Consider the following 21,466-nt stretch of genomic DNA (forward strand, 5'->3'; position numbering starts at 1 on the left):
CCCGCCCCGTCCCCCCTTATATATTTATATCTATGTACAGGCCCCCGGGGAGGGACGGGGGCGGGAGGGGGGGGGGGCCGGCGGCGGCCTCAGCGGGGAGGGGGCAGGCCAGGGTCCTTGTCTCCAGGCCGGGGCTGCGTCTCCTCCGGCCGCCTCGGAGGCCCCTCGCGGGGAGGGGGGCCCCCTCGGTCCCAGGGCTTCGGCGTCCAGCGCAAGGCGTCCGGCGGAGAGGCCTGGGGCAGATGGAAGGACAGATCAGGTGGCGGGGGTTAGCTCTGGGCGGGGCCCGGGGCCCAGGGCCCGCGGGGGGGGGGGGGGTCAGAAGAGAGGGAAAGGGGCGGGATCACCTGCTGGTAGAGGTCGAAGCGCTGGGTGCGAAAAATACCGCTGTAGCCATTGGGCGGGGCTTGAGCTGGAGCCGAGGCCGGAGAAGGGCCTGAGGGAGAGGACGGGACGGTTGAGGCGGTGGCGGCCCTCCGGGGCGGGCCCCGGCCAAGCGGGGAGGGGGGACCGGCCCCGGGCTCACCTTGCGGCTGTGGGGGTGCGGGCCCCGGCCCCCCCGAGGTTGCCCATCTTACGGTAGTCCTGGAATGGCTTCAGCTCCACCGGATGCAGCTGAGGGCGGGAGGAGGGAAGGAGGGTGAGGAGGAGATCCGGCCCCGGCTCCGTCGCCCTCTGCTTCGGAGTGGCGAGGAGGCGGAGGCTGGCGGGCCGACCTCCCCGGGCCTCAGTCTGCCGGTCGGTTCGAAGGGACCGAGACAGCTGCTCCTTCCCCCAAAACCCGAGGGCCCCGGGGCCCGACCCTCCCTTCCTCATCCCCCATCGGGCCCCCTCACCTCCGCCCGCCCCAGGCTGGGGGGGAAGGGCCGGGCAGACGAGGGCAGCACCCGGGCCGGGGGCACGGGCGGAGGGCGGACCGCCAGGCTGGGGGGCTGGAGGGCGGGGCCCACGGGCAGCAGGGACAGCGGAGGAGGAGGGGGAGGAGGAGCTGGAGGCGGGGCGGGGGCCAGGGAGCTGAAGTTGACCACCGGCAGCTGGGACTCCACCACAGGAAGCAGCATCTGGGGAGGGGAGGGGAAGGGAGGGAGGAAGGGGGTTACAGAGCGGGACCGCCCCCCTCGGAGCCACCGGGGGACACCGCGGGCAGGTGGGGAGCTTCGCCTGGATCCTCCCACCCCACCCCCCGCCCCCCGGGGCCGAGGGGACGCGGAGTACCTGCTGGGCAGGCGCGGCTGGGGGCAGGAAGCCGTTCTGGCCGCCGGGCTGCAGGGGGGCCGAGTAGAAGTCTGAGGGTGACGGTAGGTCCTGACGAACCTGGGGGGGGGGGAGTTGGGGGGGGGGACGGAGGCTCAGCCCACCATTCCAAGGGCTCCCGTCCCCCTCGGCGTTCATCCACCCCCGGGGCCGGCCGCCTCACCTGCAGCAGGGCGGGGTCGGGCAGGGGGCTGGGGCAGAAGGCCGGCGGGTAGAGGAAGGAGGGCGGCGGGTAGAGGACGCCCCCGCCGGGCAGTTTGCCCAGTTCGGCCGCCTGCAGGGCCGACAGCTCCAGAAACTGGCCTTTGAGGGCCACCCCCGACAGCAGCGCCGAGCCCGGGGCCGGGCCGGGCGGCAGGTAGAGAGGCTGCGACCTGGCGGGCGGACGGAGGGAGGGATGAGCGAGGGCCGGGGGTGGGGAGGAGAGGCCGGCCCCGGAGGTCCTCTCCCCTCCCCGCCTCCCCCAGCGGCCCCCTCACCTGAAGGGGTGCAGCGAAGGTGTGCTGGGGCGGAAGGCGCCCGTGTTGGGGTGGAGCGTGGAGTCCACGGCAGCTCCCGGGACCTAGGGGTGGGGCAGGAGCGGCTCGGTAGGGGGTTGGGGTGGGATGGGGGCGGGGGGCGGTGGGGCCGGCTGAGGCAGGACAGAGTGCTGGCGGGGAGGCGGGGCCGAGGGTCGGCCCGGAGTCCTACCTGAGAGCCGGGGGGGCCTGTGCTGCCGTAGAAGAGCTCGGGGTAGAGCCGAGGCCCCGAGGGTCCGGGCGAGGGTCCGGGCGAGGGTCCGGGCTCCGGCCCGCAGTGCGGGGGGCCCAGGCTTTTGGGCCGCGGCTCTGCCGGCTGGGACCTGGGAGGGAGCAACTCCCAGTCCCGGGGGCCCGGAGCGGCCTGGGGCCGGGCCGGGAGGGGAGAGGGCGCCTGTCAGGCCGCGGCGAGACAAGGCCCCCGACCCTGTCTCGTCCCTCCAGGCTCGACCCCGGGCCCCCATCCCTCCCTCGAGCCCCCATCCCTCCCCAGGGTCCCCGCCTCACCCCCTCGCCCCCGGACGGAGTGAGATCCTCCTCTGGCTTCACGCCCTCTGCCAGGGAGAGCCGCAGGTCCGAGTCCTGAGGTGGCGTGGGGGGAGTTGTGGGGGGGGGAGAGGGGAAAAGAGTCAGAGCGTGGGGCGGCAGGGCAGAGCGCCAGTGGGGTGGGACGGCGGGGAGGGGGCCCTCGTCCGGGACCCAGGGGGCAGGGTGGGGGTCCCGCTCCTCCGGAGTCCCCACCTTATCACTGGCTCCAAACTGGATGGGGGGCCGGGCCGGTGGGGGTCCCGGGGGGCCCCGGCGGACTCCTGGCCCTCGGTCGGCGCGCTGGCCCCGCTCGGTGCCGATGGCCGGGGGTGGGGGTGGCTCCTAGGGAGAAGGCGGAGGGTCAGCCCCCGGGGCCGGCGGGGGCGGGGGCTGGAGCGGGGCCGGGGGCGGGGGGGAACGGCGCCAGACGCCCGCTACCTTCTTATCCCCGTCGCGGGGGGCGGGCGGCCGTCTCCGAGAGGGGTCCGGGGGCTCTGGGCCCGGTGGCCCTTCGGCGGACGTGGCGCTCAGGGGGAGGGGCCCCCGGCCTTTTGGGGGCGCCCTCCCCACCGCCTTGAGCGCCCCATCGGGAGAGCCTGCGCTGGCTGCAGGGCCCGGAAGATACCTGGGAGCTGCCACTCAGGTCCACCCCGCTGTCGGACTGGCTCATCTGGGGGTGGGGGGGCAGAGGAGAGAGGGGGAGGGGTCAGCCGGCGGGGGCGGGGCAGCCGGCGGGGACAGTCCACGGGCCGACCCCTCGCCTCTCACCTCCGGGCCGGGCCCGTCCTCCAGGGGGGTGAGGGGCTCCATCCAGGGCTCGGAGCCGGGCCGGTAGCTCTTGCGGCTGGCTGCTGCGGGGGGAGGCGGGCCGACGGACCGGGGCGCCGAGGTCAGAGGGGAGGGGGCGGCCCGCGACCCCCTCTCCCAGCCCGGCCCCCGTGCCCCCAACCCCCACTCACTGCTGTGCAGGCGGTTCCAGATGTGGGGGGCCAGGGTCTCCGTGCCCGGGTCCCGAGGCTCCCCCCGGGGCCCCGGCCCCTCCGGCTTGGGACCCGGGAACGCGGAGCCGTGGGGAGGGGGCGGGGCCTCCTGGAGAGCGGGGAGGAGAGAGAGAGCCGCGGAGGGAGGTCAGGCGGGGCGGAGGGAGGTCAGGCGGGGCGGGGGGAGCCGGTCCCGGATGACGGGGGAGAGGGCGGGGGGGCCGACGCGGGGCGGGGGGAGTCCGGGTTCTGGGGTCTCCGAGTGGGCGGCGGCCCCGGGCCTCGCTCACCTCTGGCAGGCAGCAGCTCCGGCTTGCGGGGGGGCCCCGCTCCCGCCGTTTGGGGGGGAAGGGGCTGCCCCGGCGGAGTCCCACCCCCCTCGCCGCCGGCCCCGGCTCCACGAGGTGGGGGTCTGGGGAAGAGCGAGAGGAGGGTGACGGAGGTGGGGGAGGAGGTGGGGTGAGCGCCCCCGATCCCCGCCCGCCCCGAACCCCCCGCCAGCGGCCCTCGGCGCTCACCGGTGCCGCCGGCGCCGTGGCTGCTGGCCCGGGGGGGCTCGTAGTGGGCCGGGGCCCGGGGAGCGGCGGGGGGTCCCGGCTTGGGCCGCGGGGGCACCGACCCCGGCGCCGCCTGGCGGCTGCTGAGCTGAGCCAAAGCCTGCTGGATGCCGGCTGGGTCGCTGTGGATGACCCGGTCCAGGCGGAAGACGGCCGAGCTGCTGGGTGGCGGGGGAGGCAGGGGGAGCCCCACGGGCTGCTCCTCTGGGGGCCGGCTGAAGGGCGAGCGGGGGGCCGGGGACCGGGGTTCAGCCTTCGCCACCCCTGCCACGCCCACCCGCCGCCCGCCCGCCCGCCCCGCGCCCCGCCACCTCACCTGCGGTTCTTGGGAGAAGGCCAGTTCCTCTTGTCCCCCGGCTGGGCCCGGCCCGACCCCCCGGCCCTCCCCCGGCGCCGCCCCCGGCCTTGCCCGGGGGGTCCCGGGCGCCGGTTCTGCCGCTCCATGCCGGGCCGCTGGCTGGAGAAGCTGCGCTTGCTCAGGTCGCGGGCCCGGTGACTGGGCTCCGGACGCGGTCCCGGCCCCCCCGGGCGGCCCCCCGCCGCCGGCCTTGGGGGTCAGCAGGGCGGCCGGGGGGGCCTCCTTGTCCCCGCGCCGCTCGCCGGCGAAGTCGCTGCTCTCCGAGGCCGTCTCCCACTCCTCGTTGGCCTGGTCCGAGTTCTGGTTCGAGAGGTCCGGGGACTTGGCCGCCGCCGCGGGCGGGGGGGCGGCTGGGCGGGCTGCGAGGAGGCCGGGGCCGGGGGCGGGGCTGGCGGGGCGGGGGCGGGGCCCGGGCCCGCGTCGGGGGGCTCGTCGGGGGCCGGGGCCGGGACCAGGGGCCGGGGCCGGGGAGGGGCCGTCCGCCCCGCGGGCCGCGTTGTCCCGCTCCTGCTTGAGCCGGCGGAATCGGGGGCGGCTTGTCCTGCTGCTGGGCCCGGCCGTGCCGTCTGCGCCGCGGCCGTTCGCCGTCCTCACAGGCCGCCCCGCGGCGGCGGGCCCGGAATGGGCCGCCTCCCGCCTCCGGGGCCTTCTCCTTGGCCCCGCCGCCGCCCCCGACGATGACGACGACCGCTTCCTTGCTCGGCGGCGGCGGCGGCGCCCCCAGGGGCTTCTTGGGGCCCAGGGCCTTGGCCGGGGGACTCCAACCGGCCATCACCGGGGGCCGCCCGCCCCCGCGGCCCCGGCGGGAGGGGACCCCGCGGGGGGTGAAGACGCGCCCGCCCCGGGCCGCCGGGAAGCGGGCTCCCGGGGCCGGCGACGGGTGCGGGGGGAGCGGCGGCGGGGCGGCCGGGGGCACGGCAACCTCCTTGTCGAGGGCGCCAGGTCGCTCTCTGTGGGTCTCGCTGCCCGTGCTCGAGCCCCGCTGGCGGCGACGCTTGGGCACCTCCTCGTACTCGAGCCTCGCTCCGCGTCTCGCTGGCCGTGCGGCCCCGCGGCGGAGGGGGTGGGGCCGGGCCCCCCGACCCACGCCCGTCCTCTGCCCGGAACTCCGGGAGCTGCGGAACTCGCGGCCCCGCGGCCCCCGGCCCCCGGCCCCCGTAGGTGCCCGGAAGCCGCGGCCACCCGGAGCGAAGTATTCCCCGCCCGCCCCGCCCCAGCAGGGGTCCAGGGGCCCTCGGAGGAGTAGTCGCGGCGGGGCCCGGGGGCTGGGGGACAGGGGCCCGCCCCATCCGACGGGGGCTCCTTCCCCATCGCCGCACCATCCCCCTTTGACTTTGGGTGGCTTGAGGGGGTCCGGCCTGGGGGTCTCCTCCGCCGTGTCGGGGGCCCTTGGCGGGCGGCTCCTCCGCTTGGGGAGGCCCCAGGGCTTCTTTGATGGGTCCGGCCCGCGCGGGGGCGGGAGGGGCCCCCGTGACCCGGCCTCTTCGGGGGGGCCGGGCGGCTGCTCCCGGGCCTCGGGCCCCAGCGGGTCTCGGTTCGGCTCTCGCGGCGCAGGGGCGGGCCCCCGTTGGCCCCGCGGGGGGGTTTGCGCCCGGCTTCCGGGCCGCCCGGGGGGGGCTCCTCTTTCGGGGGCTCCTTCTTGAGGGGAGCCGGCAGCTTCGGAGTCTCGTCGGCGGGGGCCCAGGGTCCCGGGCGCGTCCCAGGGGGCGCGGGCTCCTCCAGAGGAAAGCGGGAGAGAGGGGGGCCGGGGGCTCCGTTCTCGGGGAAGCCCGGGTAGGTGGCTAGGTAAGGGGGTGGGGGTGGAGCTGGGGGCGTCTCGCTCCTGGGCGGGCACGGGGAGGGGAGGGGAGACAGAGGTAAGTGGGAGATGAGGGGGGCGGAGGATGAGTTCCGGGGGCCGCCGGCCCCCAGCCCGGCCCCGGCTCCCCACCTCAGCCTCCTCCGGATCCCAGCTGCCCCCCCCCCCCCCCCGGCCTCACCTCATCCCCTTGTCTTCCTCGTCCGCCGTCTGACGCAGGGGCGAAGGCAGGGGCCGGGGGTCGGCGTTCCCGGTCGCGAACACGTCTCCGGCCCAGGCCAGCTTGGCGTCCACCGGGGGGGTGCCCCCGCTCCGCAGGAGGGGCGTCGGGTGCCGATCGAAGGTTCCGAGCTCGACCCCCGCTGTCCGAACGCTCCCGGGGAACAGGCCTGGGCGAGGGGGCGGGGAGAGAGAGCGGCTCGGGTCACCGCGGCTCTGGGGACCCGGGCCCGCCCGTCACCGTCCCCCGGCCCCGGTCCCGCTGGGCGCTTCTTCCGCTCCCCTTCCTCACCAGAGGGGTGCACACCCGGCGGGTAGAAGTCCAGCGGGGCCCGCCCCTGGATCAGCCGGGGGTCCATGTAGGGCGGGATCATCATCCAGCGGGGGTCGAAGTTCAGGGGGGGCATGGGCGGGGGCCGCCCCAGCGAGCCCGGGTACAGGGCCTTGGGCGGCTGGGGCGGGGCCGGCGGGGCCGGCACGGGACCCAGGGCCACGGGCTGAGGGGGCGATGGGGGCACCGGGGTGGGCGGAGCCGAGTTCTGCTGCTGCTGCTGCTGCCACTGCTGCTGCTGTTGCTGTTTCAGGAGTTGCTCCTGGGGGGAAAGACGGAGCGGGGGGAGGTGAGAGAGAGATGAGGGGGACACGGGCGTCCGGCAGACGGCGGGAGGGGGAGAGGCCCAAAGCGTGGCAGGTGGGGGGAGGAGTAGGGAGCCGCGGGCTCACCCGTCTCACCTGCTGCTGCCGCTGGAAGCGCGGAGGCAGCGACTTCTGGTACTTGGGGTAGCCCAGGCCTTGGCCGGGGGGGCGGCCGGGCTGGCCCCGGCCCGTCCGCTTTGGGCTCCGCCTTGGGCGTCGGGGGAGTGGCCGGCTGGGGGGCCTCGTCCAACAGCTCAGGCCCATCCTTCGTGGGCAGCGGGGGCTCCGCTGTCGGGGAGGAGGGGGAGAAGGGCCGGTGAGAGGAGGGTTCGAGACCTCCCCTCCATAAACCGGCCGGCGGGGGGCCGATCCCCGCCTCCACCGAGCCAGGATCGCTCATCCACCGGTCCGTCCGTCCATCCCTGCCGTTTCCAGCGCCGCGGGCTCCATCCCGACTCCCCAGAGGACCCACGGCTGAGGGGGGGTCATCCCCTCCCTCTCTCGCCGATACACCGGAGAGGGCCCGGCGCCGCTCAGCTGTGCGGCCTACCTGGGCCGGGATCAAAGCCGCCGGTGCCGTCACCGCCTGCTGGGGCCGGGACCGCGGCCGGGGCGGGCGGCGGGGCCGCGGCCGGGGCCGGGGCCGGGGCCGGGGTCACGGCCAGGGCCACGCCCGGCTCCCGGGGCTCCTTCTCCGGGGCCGTGGAGGGTGCAGGCAGGGCGGCGGGGGGGCCCGGTGGGAGCGGGGCGACGGCGGGGACCGGGCGGCGGTGGTGACGGCAGCAGGGGCCGGGGCCGGGGCTGGGACCAGGACCGGGGCCGGGGGGTGGCGGCCACGGCGGGGGCGGGCGGCTCGGCCTTGAGCCGCTTGTCGGGGGCCCCGAACTTCTCGTCCAGTCGCTTGAGCTTCTCGGCGCAGGCCGCCCGGCGCTCCTCCTGCATGCGCCGCTCCTCCTCCTCGCGCCGGCGCCGGGCCCGCTCCACAGCAAGCGAGATCTCAGACGACGACTGTTTGCGCCGTTGCCGCCAGGCCTCGTCTTCATCCTCTGGGGCCGGGGGCTTGCAGGGGGGGCCCCGCGATCCTGCAGGACGGAGGGAGCGGGGAAAGGGAGCCGCCCCGGGCCCCGATTGGCCCGGAACCGCTCAGCTGCCCTCTCCCCGGCTTCCCTAACACCATTACCCGCTGCTGCCCGTCTCGTCCCCGCCGCCTCCTCCACCTCCTCGTCCTCCTCTGCTCCCACGCCCGGCCCGGGGTCCTTACTGGATAATCCCCAGGGGGTCCCCAATTGCCAGCTGGGCCTCGGTGAGGCGGAGGCGGCTTGGGGGCGGGGGCCCGGGCTCCCCTCGGGTGGGCGAGAGTTCTCGGCCCAGGCGGTCTTCGGGGGAGGCGGCTCGGCGGCGGGGAGCCCCCCTTTGGGCCGTCGGCCTCCGATCCGGGAGGCCGCTCTTCGCCGGCAGGGCGGGGCTCCTTGCTGCGGAGGGAGCCGGGGTGGGGGGAGGAAGCCAGCCAGCCAATCAATCAATCAATCACCAGGCTCCCCCGCCCACAAAACCAACCACCAGCGGCCTTCTCCCGTCTCGAGAAGACCAACGGGAGCTCGCCCGCTCTCTTGGAAGGGAGAGCCCCTCGCGCGAGATTCCCCCACTAGAAACCCTGTCCCGATGGGCTCCGGGCTCACCGGGAGAGCGGTGGGGAGAGTGGCAGCGACACGTACCGGGCACCCCATTGGCATGGCGTGCCGTACCGAACGCTCGGGAAGTACGGAACAACCCAGGGTCCCCGTTCCCTGCTCGCCAGGAGCTTCCACTCTCCTGGGGGAGAGACCTTGAGGATCGACCGATCCAAAAAAACGAGCGGGCCGAGGTGGCCGGCGAGAGGGTCACGCAGTGGAAGAGGAGCAACCTTTCCCCAACCAATGGCCCAGCCCTCCACCCCGGCCCTCTCCTCACCGGCCCTCGGCCCCTTCCTCGTCAGAGTCGCGCCCATCCTCCTCGTCGCTGAACTTGAGCTTCTCGGTGTAGTCGACCTCCTCGTGGGCCCCTGCGGCGGGGGGAGGGTGTCACGGGGAGGGTCCAGTCACGGGCTGACCCGCCCGAGGGGCGCCCTCCCCCTTCGGCTCAGGGCCCCGGTCGACACCTGGACTAGCTTAGAGCGGGGGAAGGGATGCGAGAGGACAGAGAGGGGAAGGGAAGGGCAGGGCCACCTCCCCGAGCCTGCCGGCACACGTCGCCCCATCAGGCTCAGCGACCCGCACGCCGCCGCGCACTTATGGCGCACAAAAGGCCCCTCCTTCCCGGGCTCCGGGGGGCCCCCCGCCCCCCGCCGATGTGGTGTCCCGTCTCTACTCTCACCGGCCCAGCCGTCGTCGTTCTCCTGGTCCAACTGGTCGAACTCCTTGAGGTTGTCCTCCTTGAGGATGGCCGGGCGGCTGACGGGTTCGGCCAGGCGCAGCTGGGGGCCTGCACCCCGGGGCCCAGCCAGACGGGGGAAGCGGCTGCCGGGACGGGGGAGACGCTGTCAGATCCCAAGAGGAGTCGGGCGTGGCGGCCCACGCCTCTCCGCCCCTCCCCTCCGCTTCCCTCAGCTCACCTAGGCCCATCAGGTGTGGGGTAGCGGTAAGGCCCCTGCGGTCCATAAGGGGGAGGAAAGGGCAGGTACGGGGGGTACATCTGCAACAGAGCCCAACAACAGAGGCTCAGCGGGGGACCGCAGCCACCCGGCCCGGCCCCACCTTCTCGCTCCAGTCCCGGCCCCTCCACCCCCCCCCCCGCCCCCAGCCCCGAGAACCGGCGCCCCGCCCCGACTCACGAAAGGCGGCATCATTCCGCGATAGGGAGGGAACTGGGGTGGGCCGGCAGGCTGGAGCCCTGCGTGGAGCCTGGAGTCCGGGCCCTCCAGCTCCTCGGGGCCCCGCCCACCTCCGTCCCTCCAGGTGGTGGAGTCTGCGGAGGGCAGAAGAAGGGGGGCAGAAGAAGGGGGGTGAGCCAAGTCGGCCCGCAGGCCACGTGGCCCCAGCGGCCCGGGCCCGGGCGTCAGGGGACCCGGATTCTACTCCCGGCCCCACCGCTTGTCCGCCGGGGGGGCTGCCCTGGGCCTCAGCGATCTCGTCTGTAAAATGGGGATTTGATCCCCATTCTCCCTCCTAATCAGACTGGGAGCCCTCATGCGGGACGAGGACAGTGTCCAACCCGACGATCGTGGATCTACCCGGCACTTAGTACGGGGCTCGGCCCATAGTAAACGCAGAACGAACGCGGCAGCGATCATTCCCTCCTCGAGCCTGGAAGCTCCTTGTGGGCAGGGCCCGTGTCCACCAACTCTGCTGTACTGTCCTCTCCCGAACACTTAGACCAGGGCTCCGCACCCAACGAGGACCTTCTCAACGACCGCCCGTGACTGACGGACGGAAGGATGGCCCGACCGACTGCGGGGCCAGACCGGGGACTCACTCTGGGGGCGGAGGCTTGGTCCGGGCCCAGACGACGGTTCGGCAGACTCCCTTTCCTTGGCAGCTTTGTCCTGGTCGCCAGCCGCCTGCAGGGTCGGAAATTCCTCTCGAGAGAATCGCGACAGTAGGCTTGATGCCCTTCCACCTGCGGTGGACAAGGGGGAGAGCTGGAGGGGCTGGAGGGCTCCCCAAGACCGGAGAGGGGGCCACGGGGGGAGAGAGGGGAGCAAACGCCTAAGGGCAGCAGGCTCAGGGTGGGACGTGAACCCCCAGGCCCTCCCTAGCTCACTCACCATCCCCGTGTGCTCCGTGGGTGACGCTGGCCTGCGCCCAAGACTTTGCCCCGCTTGGAGCCGAAGGGGCATTCTGTGGAGGGAGAGGTGGGTGGGGTGAGGTGGGGTCCCGGGGGTCTCCCTCCCTCCCTGGCACCCCTCGGCCCAGGCCCGGCCCCCACCTCGGGTCCCGCTGGGGGTCGCTTCGGCTGGCTGGAGGCAGGCGTCTGCGAAGCCGGCGGTGGCTGCGATTCCGGCGGCTGAGCGGTCGAGGCATCGGAACTGGTGGAGGGCACGGACACGGGGGGCGGGGGGAACGGGAGAGGATGAACCGGGCTGGGCCGTCCAGTCAGAGCCCAGGGTCCCCTGGGCATCAAAGCCCGGAAACTTGCCCCCCACTCCCAACCCCGGTCAACAACTCGGAGGCCTTGACGGCGCCCCCCCGAACCCCCACCACCACCCGCGGCGACAGCCCAACCCCTCCGGACGGAGCTCAGAGACCCCTCGCTGGGACTCAGTGTGGGGCAGGGGACCCTCGGAACCTGCAGGGGGGAGCCGGCTCAGGGGCCCCTCAGCCCATCTCTCTACCTCCGGTTCTTACGCGTCTGGGCACGGGAGTCTCGGACGCGCCTTTGCGGGAGGGGCCGGACCGGAGCGCCCACCCGCCACCGCCCCCCCTCGTGCCCCACACCACCGCCGGGGATACCACTTGGGGTCGGTCTGCTCCTGTTTGCTTGCCCATCCTGTTCCGTCTTTGGGCACTAGCGAGACGTTGGGGTCATTGCCTTTGTTCTCGGCTTTCAGGCTTGGCAGGTTGGCTGGGGGTGGCATGCGCCGGGCAATGGCGACTTTGCCGAGACTCTGCAGGCCATGGCGGGGGGCGACTGGGCCGCCGAGGGGAGAGCGGGCGTCAGAGGGCCCCCTCCCACTGCCATGGGAGCCCCCTGCCAGTCCAGCCTCCCCAACCCCCTCCGGGCTCGCCCACCCCTTCATCAGGGCAGCCCCGAGCCGCCCTCACGGCATAAGTGGGGGTGGCCCGCGTGCGCGGAGCTCCCTCAGCCCCCCCACCCCGGACCTGGAGGCTCCATCCCGCCGGCTCCTCCGCGGGGGCTCCTTGTAGGACGGGGGGTGGTCCCGGGGCCCACGAGGGAGCCAGTCGCCCCCGGGACGCTCCCGTCCCTGCCTCTCTGCCTCCGGTTCTTACGCGCCGGCACACGGGGCTGCAGACACGCCTTTGTGGGAGGGGACGCGCTTCTCCCCCGCCGCCCTGCCCCCGGAGCGGGGAGCCCCCGCTCCCCCACCTCCCCCGGTGCCCTCACCAGCGGGTTTCTGGATCTCTAAGGACTTGCCCTTGTAGGTATCAAACAGGTTGAGCGAGGAATACTTTTTTCCATCCTTCCCCTTGGCAGTCGGCCCCGAGCGATCGGACATCGCGCTGGAAGCTCATTGAGTACGATGGGTCCTGCAGGCGCCTCCCCCGAAACCTGCCGGAGCCTGTAGGCGGAGGCCGGGCTGCCTCACTCCGGGCCCCGGCGGCCCGCTCCTCCCCGCCCCCGCCCCCCGCCCCCCCCCCGGGTTCGGGCCTCCCACCCTCCGGCCGAAAACCCTTCCCCTTCCCAGCCCGGCCTCGCCTCCCGGGCCTCTGCGGCCTCCCTTCCGAGGGCCGGCTCCCCCCGGCTTTCCCTCTCGGGCTCCGCCCCTCCTGACCCCAGCTCCCTTCCAAGAAGGCCGCGGGGGCTCCCGACCCGCCGCACCCGCTCCCTCCCGGGACCCTGGGTCCCGCCTCCCCCCCACCGGGCTCAAGGGCTCGGAGGGACGAGCCCCTTCACCTCTCGCTCGGACCCCATCGGTCACAGGCTCCCCGAGCCACCCCACCGTCTCCGGGGCCCTCGGTCACCGGGGGGGGGGGGGGGGGCGGGGGGACGGGGACGGGACGGCATTCCGGCTCTTTGGCCCTTACGGGAGCCTTGGAACCAACTGCGAGGGGGGGCCGACCCCCCGCTTCCACAGGGACCCCACCCATAGGGAGGGAGGCCGGCCCCGGACACCGGGAGGGGGGAGAGGGCCGGCCGGCCGGCCGGCAATTGCCCCTTGGCCACGGGGCCGGGCGGCATCATGGCCCGGGCCTAGGCCCCGGGCCTTCTCGGCAGGCTTCGGAGCCAGGGCCACAGGCCACAGGGCCACAGGGCCACAGGGCCACAGGGCCACAGGGCCACAGGGCCACAGGGCCACAGGGCCACAGGGCCACAGGGCCACAGGGCCACAGGGCCACAGGGCCACAGGGCCACAGGGCCACAGGGCCACAGGGCCACAGGGCCACAGGGCCACAGGGCCACAGGGCCGCGGCCAATCGGCCCATTTGATGAGCTCGTCCGACTAGACCGGGGCGGGGGGGGGGGGGGAGGAGTTGGCGCCTGCGGCTCCCGGCCCCCACCCCCACTTACAGCCCTTATGGCGACTCCCTCGGCGCCCCCGGACCTCCCCTTCTCCCCGCTCCACGATGCCGGAGAGAGGGACCGTCCCCTCCACCCCCACCCCTTTTCCCTGCCCCACCTGGGTCCTCTCTCCACCGGGACCCCAGGCCACCCCAGCTTCTTCCCGCCCGCGAAGCCCCCTCTGTCGGTTACAGCCCAACCGGTCTCTTCCTTCTCCTCCATGAAGATTGGGGGGCGGGGGGTGACCCGGGCCTTAAACGGGGTGCAGGGAGGAGTTGAGGGGCGGGACGGGAATGAACCCCAAGGCCGGGGACCAAGGGGCAACGGGGAGGCCCAGGACGATCCGATTCCCTCCCCCCCGGCGTGGGGGCTTCCTGGGGCGGGGGGCGCTAAGGGCAGAACAGGGAGATGAGGGGGGAGGCCGGGCTGGTGAGGACCCGTGGGGCCGCCTCACCCGAGACGGATTCTTCCCCCCGAACAAAAAAGGGGAGGGAGGAGGTGGGTGAGGGGAGGGAGGGCTCCCCCGGGGGACCCCGACCTAGAGGCGGTGGTCCGGGGGTGACGGGGAGGGGGCCGGGGGGTTGACCCCAGGAGGGCCGTGTGATTCCCCCCGGAGGAGGAGGACGGGAAGGAGGGAAGGAGGGAGGGCCTGGGCCCCGGGGAGGGGGGCGAGCGGTGTCGGCCCGGGGGGCGGGCTGGGGGCCCCGGGCGCACGGGGGGGACCGGCCGGCCGGGGGGGAGGGGCGCTCGGGCCCCCGCGGCGGCAGGAGGAGGAGGACAAAATGGCGGCGGCGGCTGATGGCTGCTCCTCTCCTCTGCTCTCCTCTCCCCTCCCCCCGGCCCGCCGCGGGGGGCCGGCGGCGGCCGCCTCGGCCCCGGCCGGCCCGGCCGCCCGGGACTGACCTGGCCGGGTGCGCGGAGGGGCCGGAGCCGGGGTCCGGGGCCTCCCCGGGACGGGATGGGGACGGATGGCGGCGGATGGCGCCGGCTCGGGCTCCTCCCGTCTCCCTCGTTCGCTCGGCGGCTCGGCTCCGACTAACGGCCCATCCGGGCAACCGCCGCCCCCGGGAGGCCTCCCCCCCCTTCCTTCCCTCCCCCTCCCTCCTCTCTCTCTCTCTCTCTCTCCCTCCCTCCCTCTCTCTCTCTCTCGCTCCTCGGCCCTCCCCCCGCCCTGCGCGGCGCCGACACGCCCCCTTCGTTTGCATAATGGGCGAGGCCGGAGCTAGGGCGCGTGCGCGTGCGCGGGGGGAGGGGGCCGGGCGGGACGGCGTCGCCCGCGTAGCGTGGGCGCTGGGGGGTTCGGGCGCTCGGGTGCTCGGGCGCTCGGGCTGTGGGGCGCTGATTGGCCGAGGCGGGGGAATGACCGCCCCCTGCGGCTGCCGGCCGGGATGGAGGGCGGGGCCCCGGCGCCCGATGCACAGGAAAGGGGGCCCGGCCGGGCCGGGCCGGGCCGGGCCGGGCCGGCGGGAGGGAGGGGGAGACGGTCGGACGGTCGGGTTCTGTCCTTCCCTGTCCCGTCCTGTCTCCCGTCCTGCCGGGCTCGGGGCGTGCCTGCCGGCGGGAAGAGAAAGGCACCGGCACGGGCGGGGCTTAGGCGCCCTGGGAATCGAGCTCCCTCGCTCTTCCTCTCCTCGCTTTTCCTATTTTTCCCGCCTTCCCCATCATCTCTCTCTCTCCCCTCCCTCTCTCCTTCCATCCTTTCTTCTCTCTCTCCCTTCCTTCCCTCTCCTTCTTTCCTTCCCTCTCTGCCTTCCTTTCTTCTCCTTCCTTCCCCTTCTCCCTCTTCTCCCTTCCTTCCCTCTCCCGTCTCCTTTTTCTCCCTTCCACCCCCCTCCTCTCTCTCCTTCATCACCTCTCTTCCTTTCTATCCCTTCTCCCTCCATCTCGCTCTCCCTTCCTTCCCTCTCGCCCTCCCTTCCTCCCCTCTCCCGCCCTCTCCCTTACCCCCTTTCTTTCCCCTCCCTCCTTCCCTTCTCTCTCCTTTCTCTCCCCCTTCCTTCCCTCTTTCCTCCTCCTCCTCCTCTGCTGTTCTTGCCCTCTCTTCCCTACCCCCTTTCCTTCCCCTTCCTCCTCCTCTCCCTCCTTTCCTTCCCTATTCCTCTCTCTCTCCCCTCTCTACTGGTAGAAACAGAAAAGAGGAGAGTTAAACGCAGACTGTGTGTGGAGCACTTTACTGAGCCTCGGGAAAGTTCAGTACAATCACACTGTATTGTATTACACATGATCCCTGCCCTCAAGGAGCTTAAAGTCTCCAGTCAAACAACAGATCGGTTGGATCCTCCTGGCTTCGTTAGCCTATGGTTTGCAGGTGAGGTGGGAAGAGCGGGCCGACTCTTCCTCAGCGTAATTTGTTCAAAAAAGCAAGTTGGAGGCACCAAATGAGTGGATGCACCCAAAGAGGTGAAGCTTTTTTTATGTTATTTATTTTTAATGTTTTTTTTTTAAAAAAAGATCATCGTCAAGGGCTTACTATGTGCCAAGCACTGATCTAAGCGTTGGGAGAGCTACAAGGTTAATAAAGGCATCTCCAGAGATTGGAGTCATTAGCAGGATTTATGTGAGCATTCTGGTTAGACGGCTCCTGAGTTTATTCACAAATGGGTGAGGCAGTGTGTGGCAGACACTTTTTGAATAATTTATGCAGACTCTCAATAATCGTGCCATTTATTCATCGATCGATGGTATTTATTGAGCGCTTACTGTATGCAGAGCACTGTACTGAGCGTTTGGGGAAGTACGATAAAACAGAGTCGGTAGATGCGGCGATGCCTGCTCACAACAAGTTTATAGTCTAACAGGGGGAGATAGGCATTACTATTTCCCCATCTCTAATCTAATCTAATTTGGAGTTTGAGGATATGGACATCAGTGCTATGGGGCTAGGGGGAGTGTCAGAGTGCTTAAGGGAGACTGCCGAGAGCATAGTTGGCTCAGAGGGGAGAGCAGAGAGGGGAAATAAAGGGCTTAGCTCACTGCTGGATCACGAGGGCAAATACAATCCGACATCGTCCCTGTCCCACAAGGGGCTCACGGTTTTAAGAGGGAGGGAGACATTTAATCCCCCATTTTGCAGATGAGGAAACTGAGGCCCAGAGAAATCGGGTGACTTACCCAAGGCCACACAACAGACGAGTGTATTAGAGCCTAGGTCTCCTGACTCACAGTCCTGGTCTCTTTCCACCACGTCACGCTGCTCCTCAGAAGGGATAACCAATCACTGAGATTTATTGTGCACCTACTGTGTGCAAGGCACTGTACTAAGCACTGGGGAGAGTGTGCCCTGCCCACAACGAGCTTACAGTTTTAGAGGGGGATAGGGCCTCTCTTTCAACGTCAGCCTCCCTCCCTTACCTCAGACACGATCAGGTTCTTCTCTTTAAGCCACTCCTTGCCCTTCCTCACCTAAAATATTCCAAGGAGACTGAGGCCAGAAGGGTAAACAGATTTTATTTCTCGTTCCCTCAGAGGGTGAGGCAGGGGTAGAGAGGGCTGGGGCCGGGGGCCTGGGCCCAGCCTCCCTCAGGGCAACTCTGAGATGGTCTTCTTAGCGGGCGGCCCTGTGGGCTTCTCCTGCTCCCTGCCTTTCTCCTCGTACATCAGGATTCTGTGTGGTAAGAGAGAGACACACATACACACAGAGAGATATACACACAGAGACAGACAAAGGTGTCATCTGTCTTCCTGAAGACCCCTTGTCACATCCTTTCCCCATCCCCTTCATATATGAACAGACCACCCCTCTTCCCCCCCTTCAGGTCCCTCCTAAAATCCCATGTTCTCCAAGAGGCCTTCCCTAATTTAGCCCTAATTTTCCCCGGCCTCCCTCCCTCCCCACGTGGCTAACCCCCGTAGTCCTAATCACTAATGCTCCTCCCACCCCCAGCACTTTTGTACTGATGGCAGCGTGGCCTAGTGGATAGAGCCTGGGCCTGGGAGTCAGGGGACCTGGCTTCTAATCCCACTCCGCCCCTTCTGTGCCATGTGACCTTTGGGCAAGGGCATGTCCCTTCACTGCGCCTCAGGTTCCTCATCTGTAAAATGGGGATTCAATGCCTGTTCCCTCTCCCCCTTAGACTGTGGAGCCCCAGGCGGGACGGGGACCGGGTCCAACCTGATAACCTTGTAATCTAAGCCGGCGCTCAGAACAGTCCTTGCCACAGAGCAGGTGCTTAACAAATGCCGTAATTATTGTATGCTTCGCCACTTCTCTTTCTGTAAAAATCCTTCGATGTCTGACTCCCCCTCTAGACGCGTAAGCTCCTTGTGCGAAGGAAATCGTGTCTATCAACTGGGCTGCTTTGGACCCTCTCCCCTTGGCCGCGTACTAAGGGCTCAGTGGATACCATTGCTTGAATTGATTGAAGAGGAAGGCATTGCGGGCAAGGGGAAGTGGGGGTGGAGATAAGGAAGCAATAGTAAAAGCACATGACCTAGTAGATAGAGCCCAGGCCTGGGAGTCCGAAGGACCTGGGTTCTCATCCCGGCTCCGCCACTTGTCTGCTATGGGACCTTGTCCAAGTCACTTTACTTTCCTGTGCCTCAGCTCTCTCTTCTGTAAAATGGGGCTTAAGACTGGGAGCCCCAGGTGGGGCAGGGACTGGGTCCAACCTGATTCCCTCGTACCCACCCCAGTGCTTAGTACAAGGCCTGGAACGTAGTAAGCGCCGAACAAGTACCAATTCAAAAAACCCAAAAATAGCCAAATGGGGGGACCCCTTGGGAGCAGGCTGTGAGGGCACAGAAGAAGGGGAGTCCTCCCACATTTAAAGATGGCCGATTTCTTCCCCAACATCATGCGGACGAAATCCTGGGTAAGAGATGGTCCTCTCTCTGGCCCCCTGCCACCTCCCCCCGATCATCTTCTTCAGCTCCAAGTGGTTTTTGGCGTCCCCAGCTTCTCCAGCATCCTCTTCAGGGACATGATGTCTGAGGGGAACAGCAGCACATGGGGCGGGGGCTGGCCTCAGCCAGCACGGCCCAGCAAAAAGAGCCCAGGTGTCAGGGGACCCTGCTTCTCACCCTGTCACCTATCTGCTGGGTGACCTTGGGGCAAGTCATTTCACTCCTCTATGCTCAGTTTCCTCAATTCTAAGATAGGGATTAAGACCCTGAACCCCGTGTGGGACACGGACTGGCGTCCAACCTGACTATTTTGTGTCCACCCAGCTCTTAGTAGAGTGCCTGGCATCAATAGTTAAATGCTGAACAGATACCATCAGAAACCAAAGAATAAAACTTAGCTTCTCTGCTGGGTGACCTCAGGCAAATCGTTTCCACTTCTCTGTGTCCCCCGTTTCTCATCAGTAAAATGGGGATTCAGTACCTGTTCTCCGGCTGCCACTTAGACCCGAACGCCTCTTGTGGAGTAGGGACACTGACCGATTTAATCTTATCAGTAGCTACCCAGTGCCCAGTACAGTGCTTGGCACAGAAATAAAGCTCCCTAACAGATACCACAGTTATTCTGCTAGACCGTAAGGTCCTTGCGGCAGAGAGCGTGTCAACAACGCCTGTTTATATTGCTCCTTCCCAAGCGCTTAGTACGGTGCTCTGCACACAAGTAAATGTTCAATAAATCCGATTGATGATTACTAACCTACCCTACTGAGACCAACCTACTCCCCCCTCAACAGAGGGGCCCATGACTGGAGTGCAGATCCACTCTCTCCTAGTAGGGGACAACAGAAGAAACCCCCCCGCAAAACCCCTTCTAGGGGAGACCTAACTCCCCACACCCCGCTGCCCCCCCCCCCCCAGTCAATCCCAAACTCAAGCTCACCAATGTCCCCGTCTCCGTTTTAGGGTCGAATTCCATGTATTTCTCTGCAGGGAGGAGAGAGAGAGAACCCTGAGGTCAGGGAGGTGAAGCCAGATTTAGGATGGAAACAGATTCCCCCCCCAAATCCAAGTTTTGAGGCTCCCCCTCCCGCCCGCCGGGTTTCGGGGCTCACTCACTGGAGAAAGGCCCGCAGCTTCTGCGGCAGCTCCTCATCAGTGCTGTACTTGGGGGTCGTCTAGGAACTCCTGTTGGGGGGCACCCAGGGAGGGGAAGGGTGGGTCAGGCCCAGCCTGGAACCACCCCGGGTCACCCCGCACCCCCTCCCGTAGCCTGGGCTGTCCCCCCTCCCTCCCCAATTACCATCCTCCCGCCCTAGCTCACACCCTTTCATCATCTCCTTGTTACCTGATTGATCCATCCAGTCTCTGTTTCTGCTGAAGGAGGAACTCCCCATAGGCCTTGCCCCTGGGAAGGGAGAAGGAGGAGGAAGACACACAGGCTGCAGAGACGGCCACCGATGGCCGCAGAGACCACTGGAGGCCCTGCCTCCTCCCCTTCTCCGTCCTGACCCCCCTGACCCCTCCCCGGTGCCCCTGGCTCCGCCTCTTTCTTCCCACATCTTGGGCTCCTTCTGCTCCCGCTTCATTCCAGCTCTCCCCCGTTCCATCTCAGCTCCCCCGGCTCCATCCCAGCTCCCCGACCCCGTCGACACTCCCATTGGTTTTTTCTGTCTCCCCATTTCCTGCCCCCCCCCCCACTCACCCAACCCATGGTTCTACCATTGACACTCCATTGGATTCTCTCAGTCTCTCCATTTCCGGCCCCCCCAACCCTCCGCTTCCTGGCCCACAGTTCTGCCCATCTGCATCACTTTGGACTTCCTCAGTCTTCCCATTTCCTCCCTCCCCTCCAGGCCCAAAGTTCTGTCATCGACGACCCCTTTGGGTTTCCTCAGTTCCCCATTTCCTTCTCCCCACAACCCCATCCCCGCCTTTACCTGCAGATTTTGGCCTTGACTCATGCCTCTGCCTTCGGGTTTCGGTGGGTAGGGATCCGAGCCCCCCGACGGTCTGCCCGCGTCCAACTCCTTGTCTCTCCTCCTCGGCGCTCGCTCTCTCCCCCAGAGACTTCCCCTTTCTCAGGGTTTGGTCCCCTCCTCTCCTTCTCACTTCCTGTTTTCTGCTGACCCAGCTTCCCACCGCCATCCCCCCCAACCTTCCCCACTCCACCCCAAATGCCTCCCACCTTGGAGGGGATGGGGCTAGAGAGATGAGATAGTTCACAAGTCTATCCTCACTCCCTGCTGCCTGAGACTCTGGAGAGATGAACCCAGCTCCCGCTGCCCCTCCCAGGTCCTTCCTTTTAGCTCAGTTATTCCCACCCTTACCTTCAAGATAAACTTCTTTCTCTTCCTCCTAACCTCTGGCTTGCCACCCCCCCAATTTCCAACCTATCATCTGTTCCCTCATCCAGGGGAGAGAGTGGGCCTGTCCTCCTCCATCCAGTTCTTCCCTTCTTCCTGCTCCTCCTCCCGACTCCCTGTCTTTCTCTCCCCATCCTCCTTTCTGCCTGCGGCCCCCCAGGTCCTGTTTACTCCTTGCCACCCCATCAGCCCTCTCCATCCCCATCTCCGCCCCCACCCTTACAATTTCCCCTTCTCAGATTTCACTTCCCACTCTGCCTTCCCTTCCTCACAGGGGTTTTGGGGGCTGGGGTTAGGTTCCAGGGAGGCTGGAGGAATGGAAGCAGCAGAGCCGATAATTGTGGAAATTTGTTAAGTGTTTCCTAGAAATAATTATGGTATTTATTAAGGGCTTACCATGTGTCAAGCACTGTTCTCAGAGCTGGGATGGGTGGATTCATAGTAAGCAGGTCTGACCAAGTCCCTGTCTCACTAGGGCTCCAATCTAAGTAGGGACGAGAACATCATAATGATAGTAATTACGGCACTTGCCGAGCGCTTACTATGCGCCAAACACTGTTCTGAGCACTGGAGTAGATACAAGTTAATCAGGTTGAACACAGTCCCTGCCCTCATGGGGACTCAAACTCTTAATCCCCATTTTACAGATGAGGTCTTTGAGGGCCAGAGAAATTAAGTGACCTACCCAAGGTCACACAGCAGACGTGGCGGAGCCAGATTTAGAACCCAGGTCCTTCTGACTCCCAGGCCCATGCTCTATCCACTAAGCCACGCTACTTCATATATTGAATCCCCCTTTTACAGTTGAGGAAACTGAAGCCCAGAAAAGTGAAGTGACTTGCCCAAGGAAACAACCGGCAGAGCTAAGACTAGAACCCAGGTCTTCTGGGTTCCACCTCTAGACTGTAAGCTCGCTGTGGGCAGGGGACACGTCTACCAGCTCTATTATATTCTTATATAGAGAATATAATAGAGACGAGACGAACCTTAGAGAAGCAGCATGGTTCAGTGGAAAGAGCCCGGGCTTGGGACTCAGAGGTCCTGGGTTCGAATTCCAGCTCTGCCACTCGTCAGCTGAGTGACTGGGGCAAGTCACTTAACTTCTCTGTGCCTCAGTTCCCTTATCTGTAAAATGGGGATTAACTGTGAGCCTCTCGCGGGGGCAACCTGATTACCCTGTATCTACCCCAGTGCTTAGAACAGTGCTCTGCATATAGTAAGCGCTTAACAAATACCAACATTATTATTATTATTATTACA

General features: G+C 68.1%; 2 protein-coding genes across 2 annotated transcripts; both read right to left on the bottom strand.

The window, feature by feature from the left end:
- Positions 1-89: 89 nt before the first annotated feature.
- Positions 90-12,000, bottom strand: PRRC2A (proline rich coiled-coil 2A). The gene is given in 88 exon segments (NM_001242745.1): positions 90-233; positions 348-406; positions 409-412; positions 415-436; positions 527-615; positions 837-1,061; positions 1,216-1,314; positions 1,418-1,628; positions 1,734-1,816; positions 1,945-2,136; positions 2,280-2,354; positions 2,514-2,543; positions 2,546-2,585; positions 2,587-2,642; positions 2,739-2,830; positions 2,833-2,840; positions 2,843-2,864; positions 2,867-2,895; positions 2,897-2,970; positions 3,069-3,151; positions 3,260-3,389; positions 3,571-3,577; positions 3,579-3,604; positions 3,607-3,636; positions 3,639-3,649; positions 3,651-3,692; positions 3,799-4,052; positions 4,154-4,187; positions 4,190-4,248; positions 4,250-4,356; positions 4,358-4,528; positions 4,531-4,648; positions 4,650-4,722; positions 4,724-4,787; positions 4,789-4,818; positions 4,821-4,827; positions 4,829-4,834; positions 4,837-5,126; positions 5,129-5,146; positions 5,148-5,210; position 5,213; positions 5,216-5,251; positions 5,254-5,264; positions 5,267-5,277; positions 5,280-5,303; positions 5,306-5,325; positions 5,328-5,333; positions 5,336-5,359; positions 5,362-5,396; positions 5,398-5,421; positions 5,423-5,452; positions 5,454-5,484; positions 5,487-5,511; positions 5,514-5,521; positions 5,524-5,581; positions 5,583-5,603; positions 5,606-5,625; positions 5,627-5,642; positions 5,645-5,652; positions 5,654-5,669; positions 5,672-5,691; positions 5,694-6,017; positions 6,175-6,297; positions 6,299-6,305; positions 6,308-6,335; positions 6,338-6,349; positions 6,352-6,377; positions 6,380-6,382; positions 6,505-6,805; positions 6,945-7,010; positions 7,012-7,136; positions 7,399-7,610; positions 7,613-7,669; positions 7,672-7,920; positions 7,923-7,930; positions 8,110-8,169; positions 8,172-8,188; positions 8,191-8,244; positions 8,247-8,320; positions 8,799-8,889; positions 9,201-9,343; positions 9,439-9,518; positions 9,658-9,791; positions 10,299-10,442; positions 10,591-10,663; positions 10,752-10,851; positions 11,276-11,453; positions 11,889-12,000. Coding segments are annotated over 88 exon segments (6,423 nt in total).
- Positions 12,001-16,432: 4,432 nt separating this feature from the next.
- Positions 16,433-19,911, bottom strand: AIF1 (allograft inflammatory factor 1). The gene is given in 9 exon segments (XM_029055740.1): positions 16,433-16,608; positions 17,744-17,814; positions 17,816-17,883; positions 17,886-17,930; positions 18,784-18,802; positions 18,805-18,825; positions 18,956-19,028; positions 19,189-19,249; positions 19,780-19,911. Coding segments are annotated over 9 exon segments (468 nt in total). The 5' UTR covers positions 19,805-19,911; the 3' UTR covers positions 16,433-16,523.
- Positions 19,912-21,466: the final 1,555 nt, after the last annotated feature.

Source organism: Ornithorhynchus anatinus, chromosome X5, assembly GCF_004115215.2.
Source record: "Ornithorhynchus anatinus isolate Pmale09 chromosome X5, mOrnAna1.pri.v4, whole genome shotgun sequence".
NCBI classification, from domain to species: Eukaryota; Metazoa; Chordata; class Mammalia; order Monotremata; family Ornithorhynchidae; genus Ornithorhynchus; species Ornithorhynchus anatinus.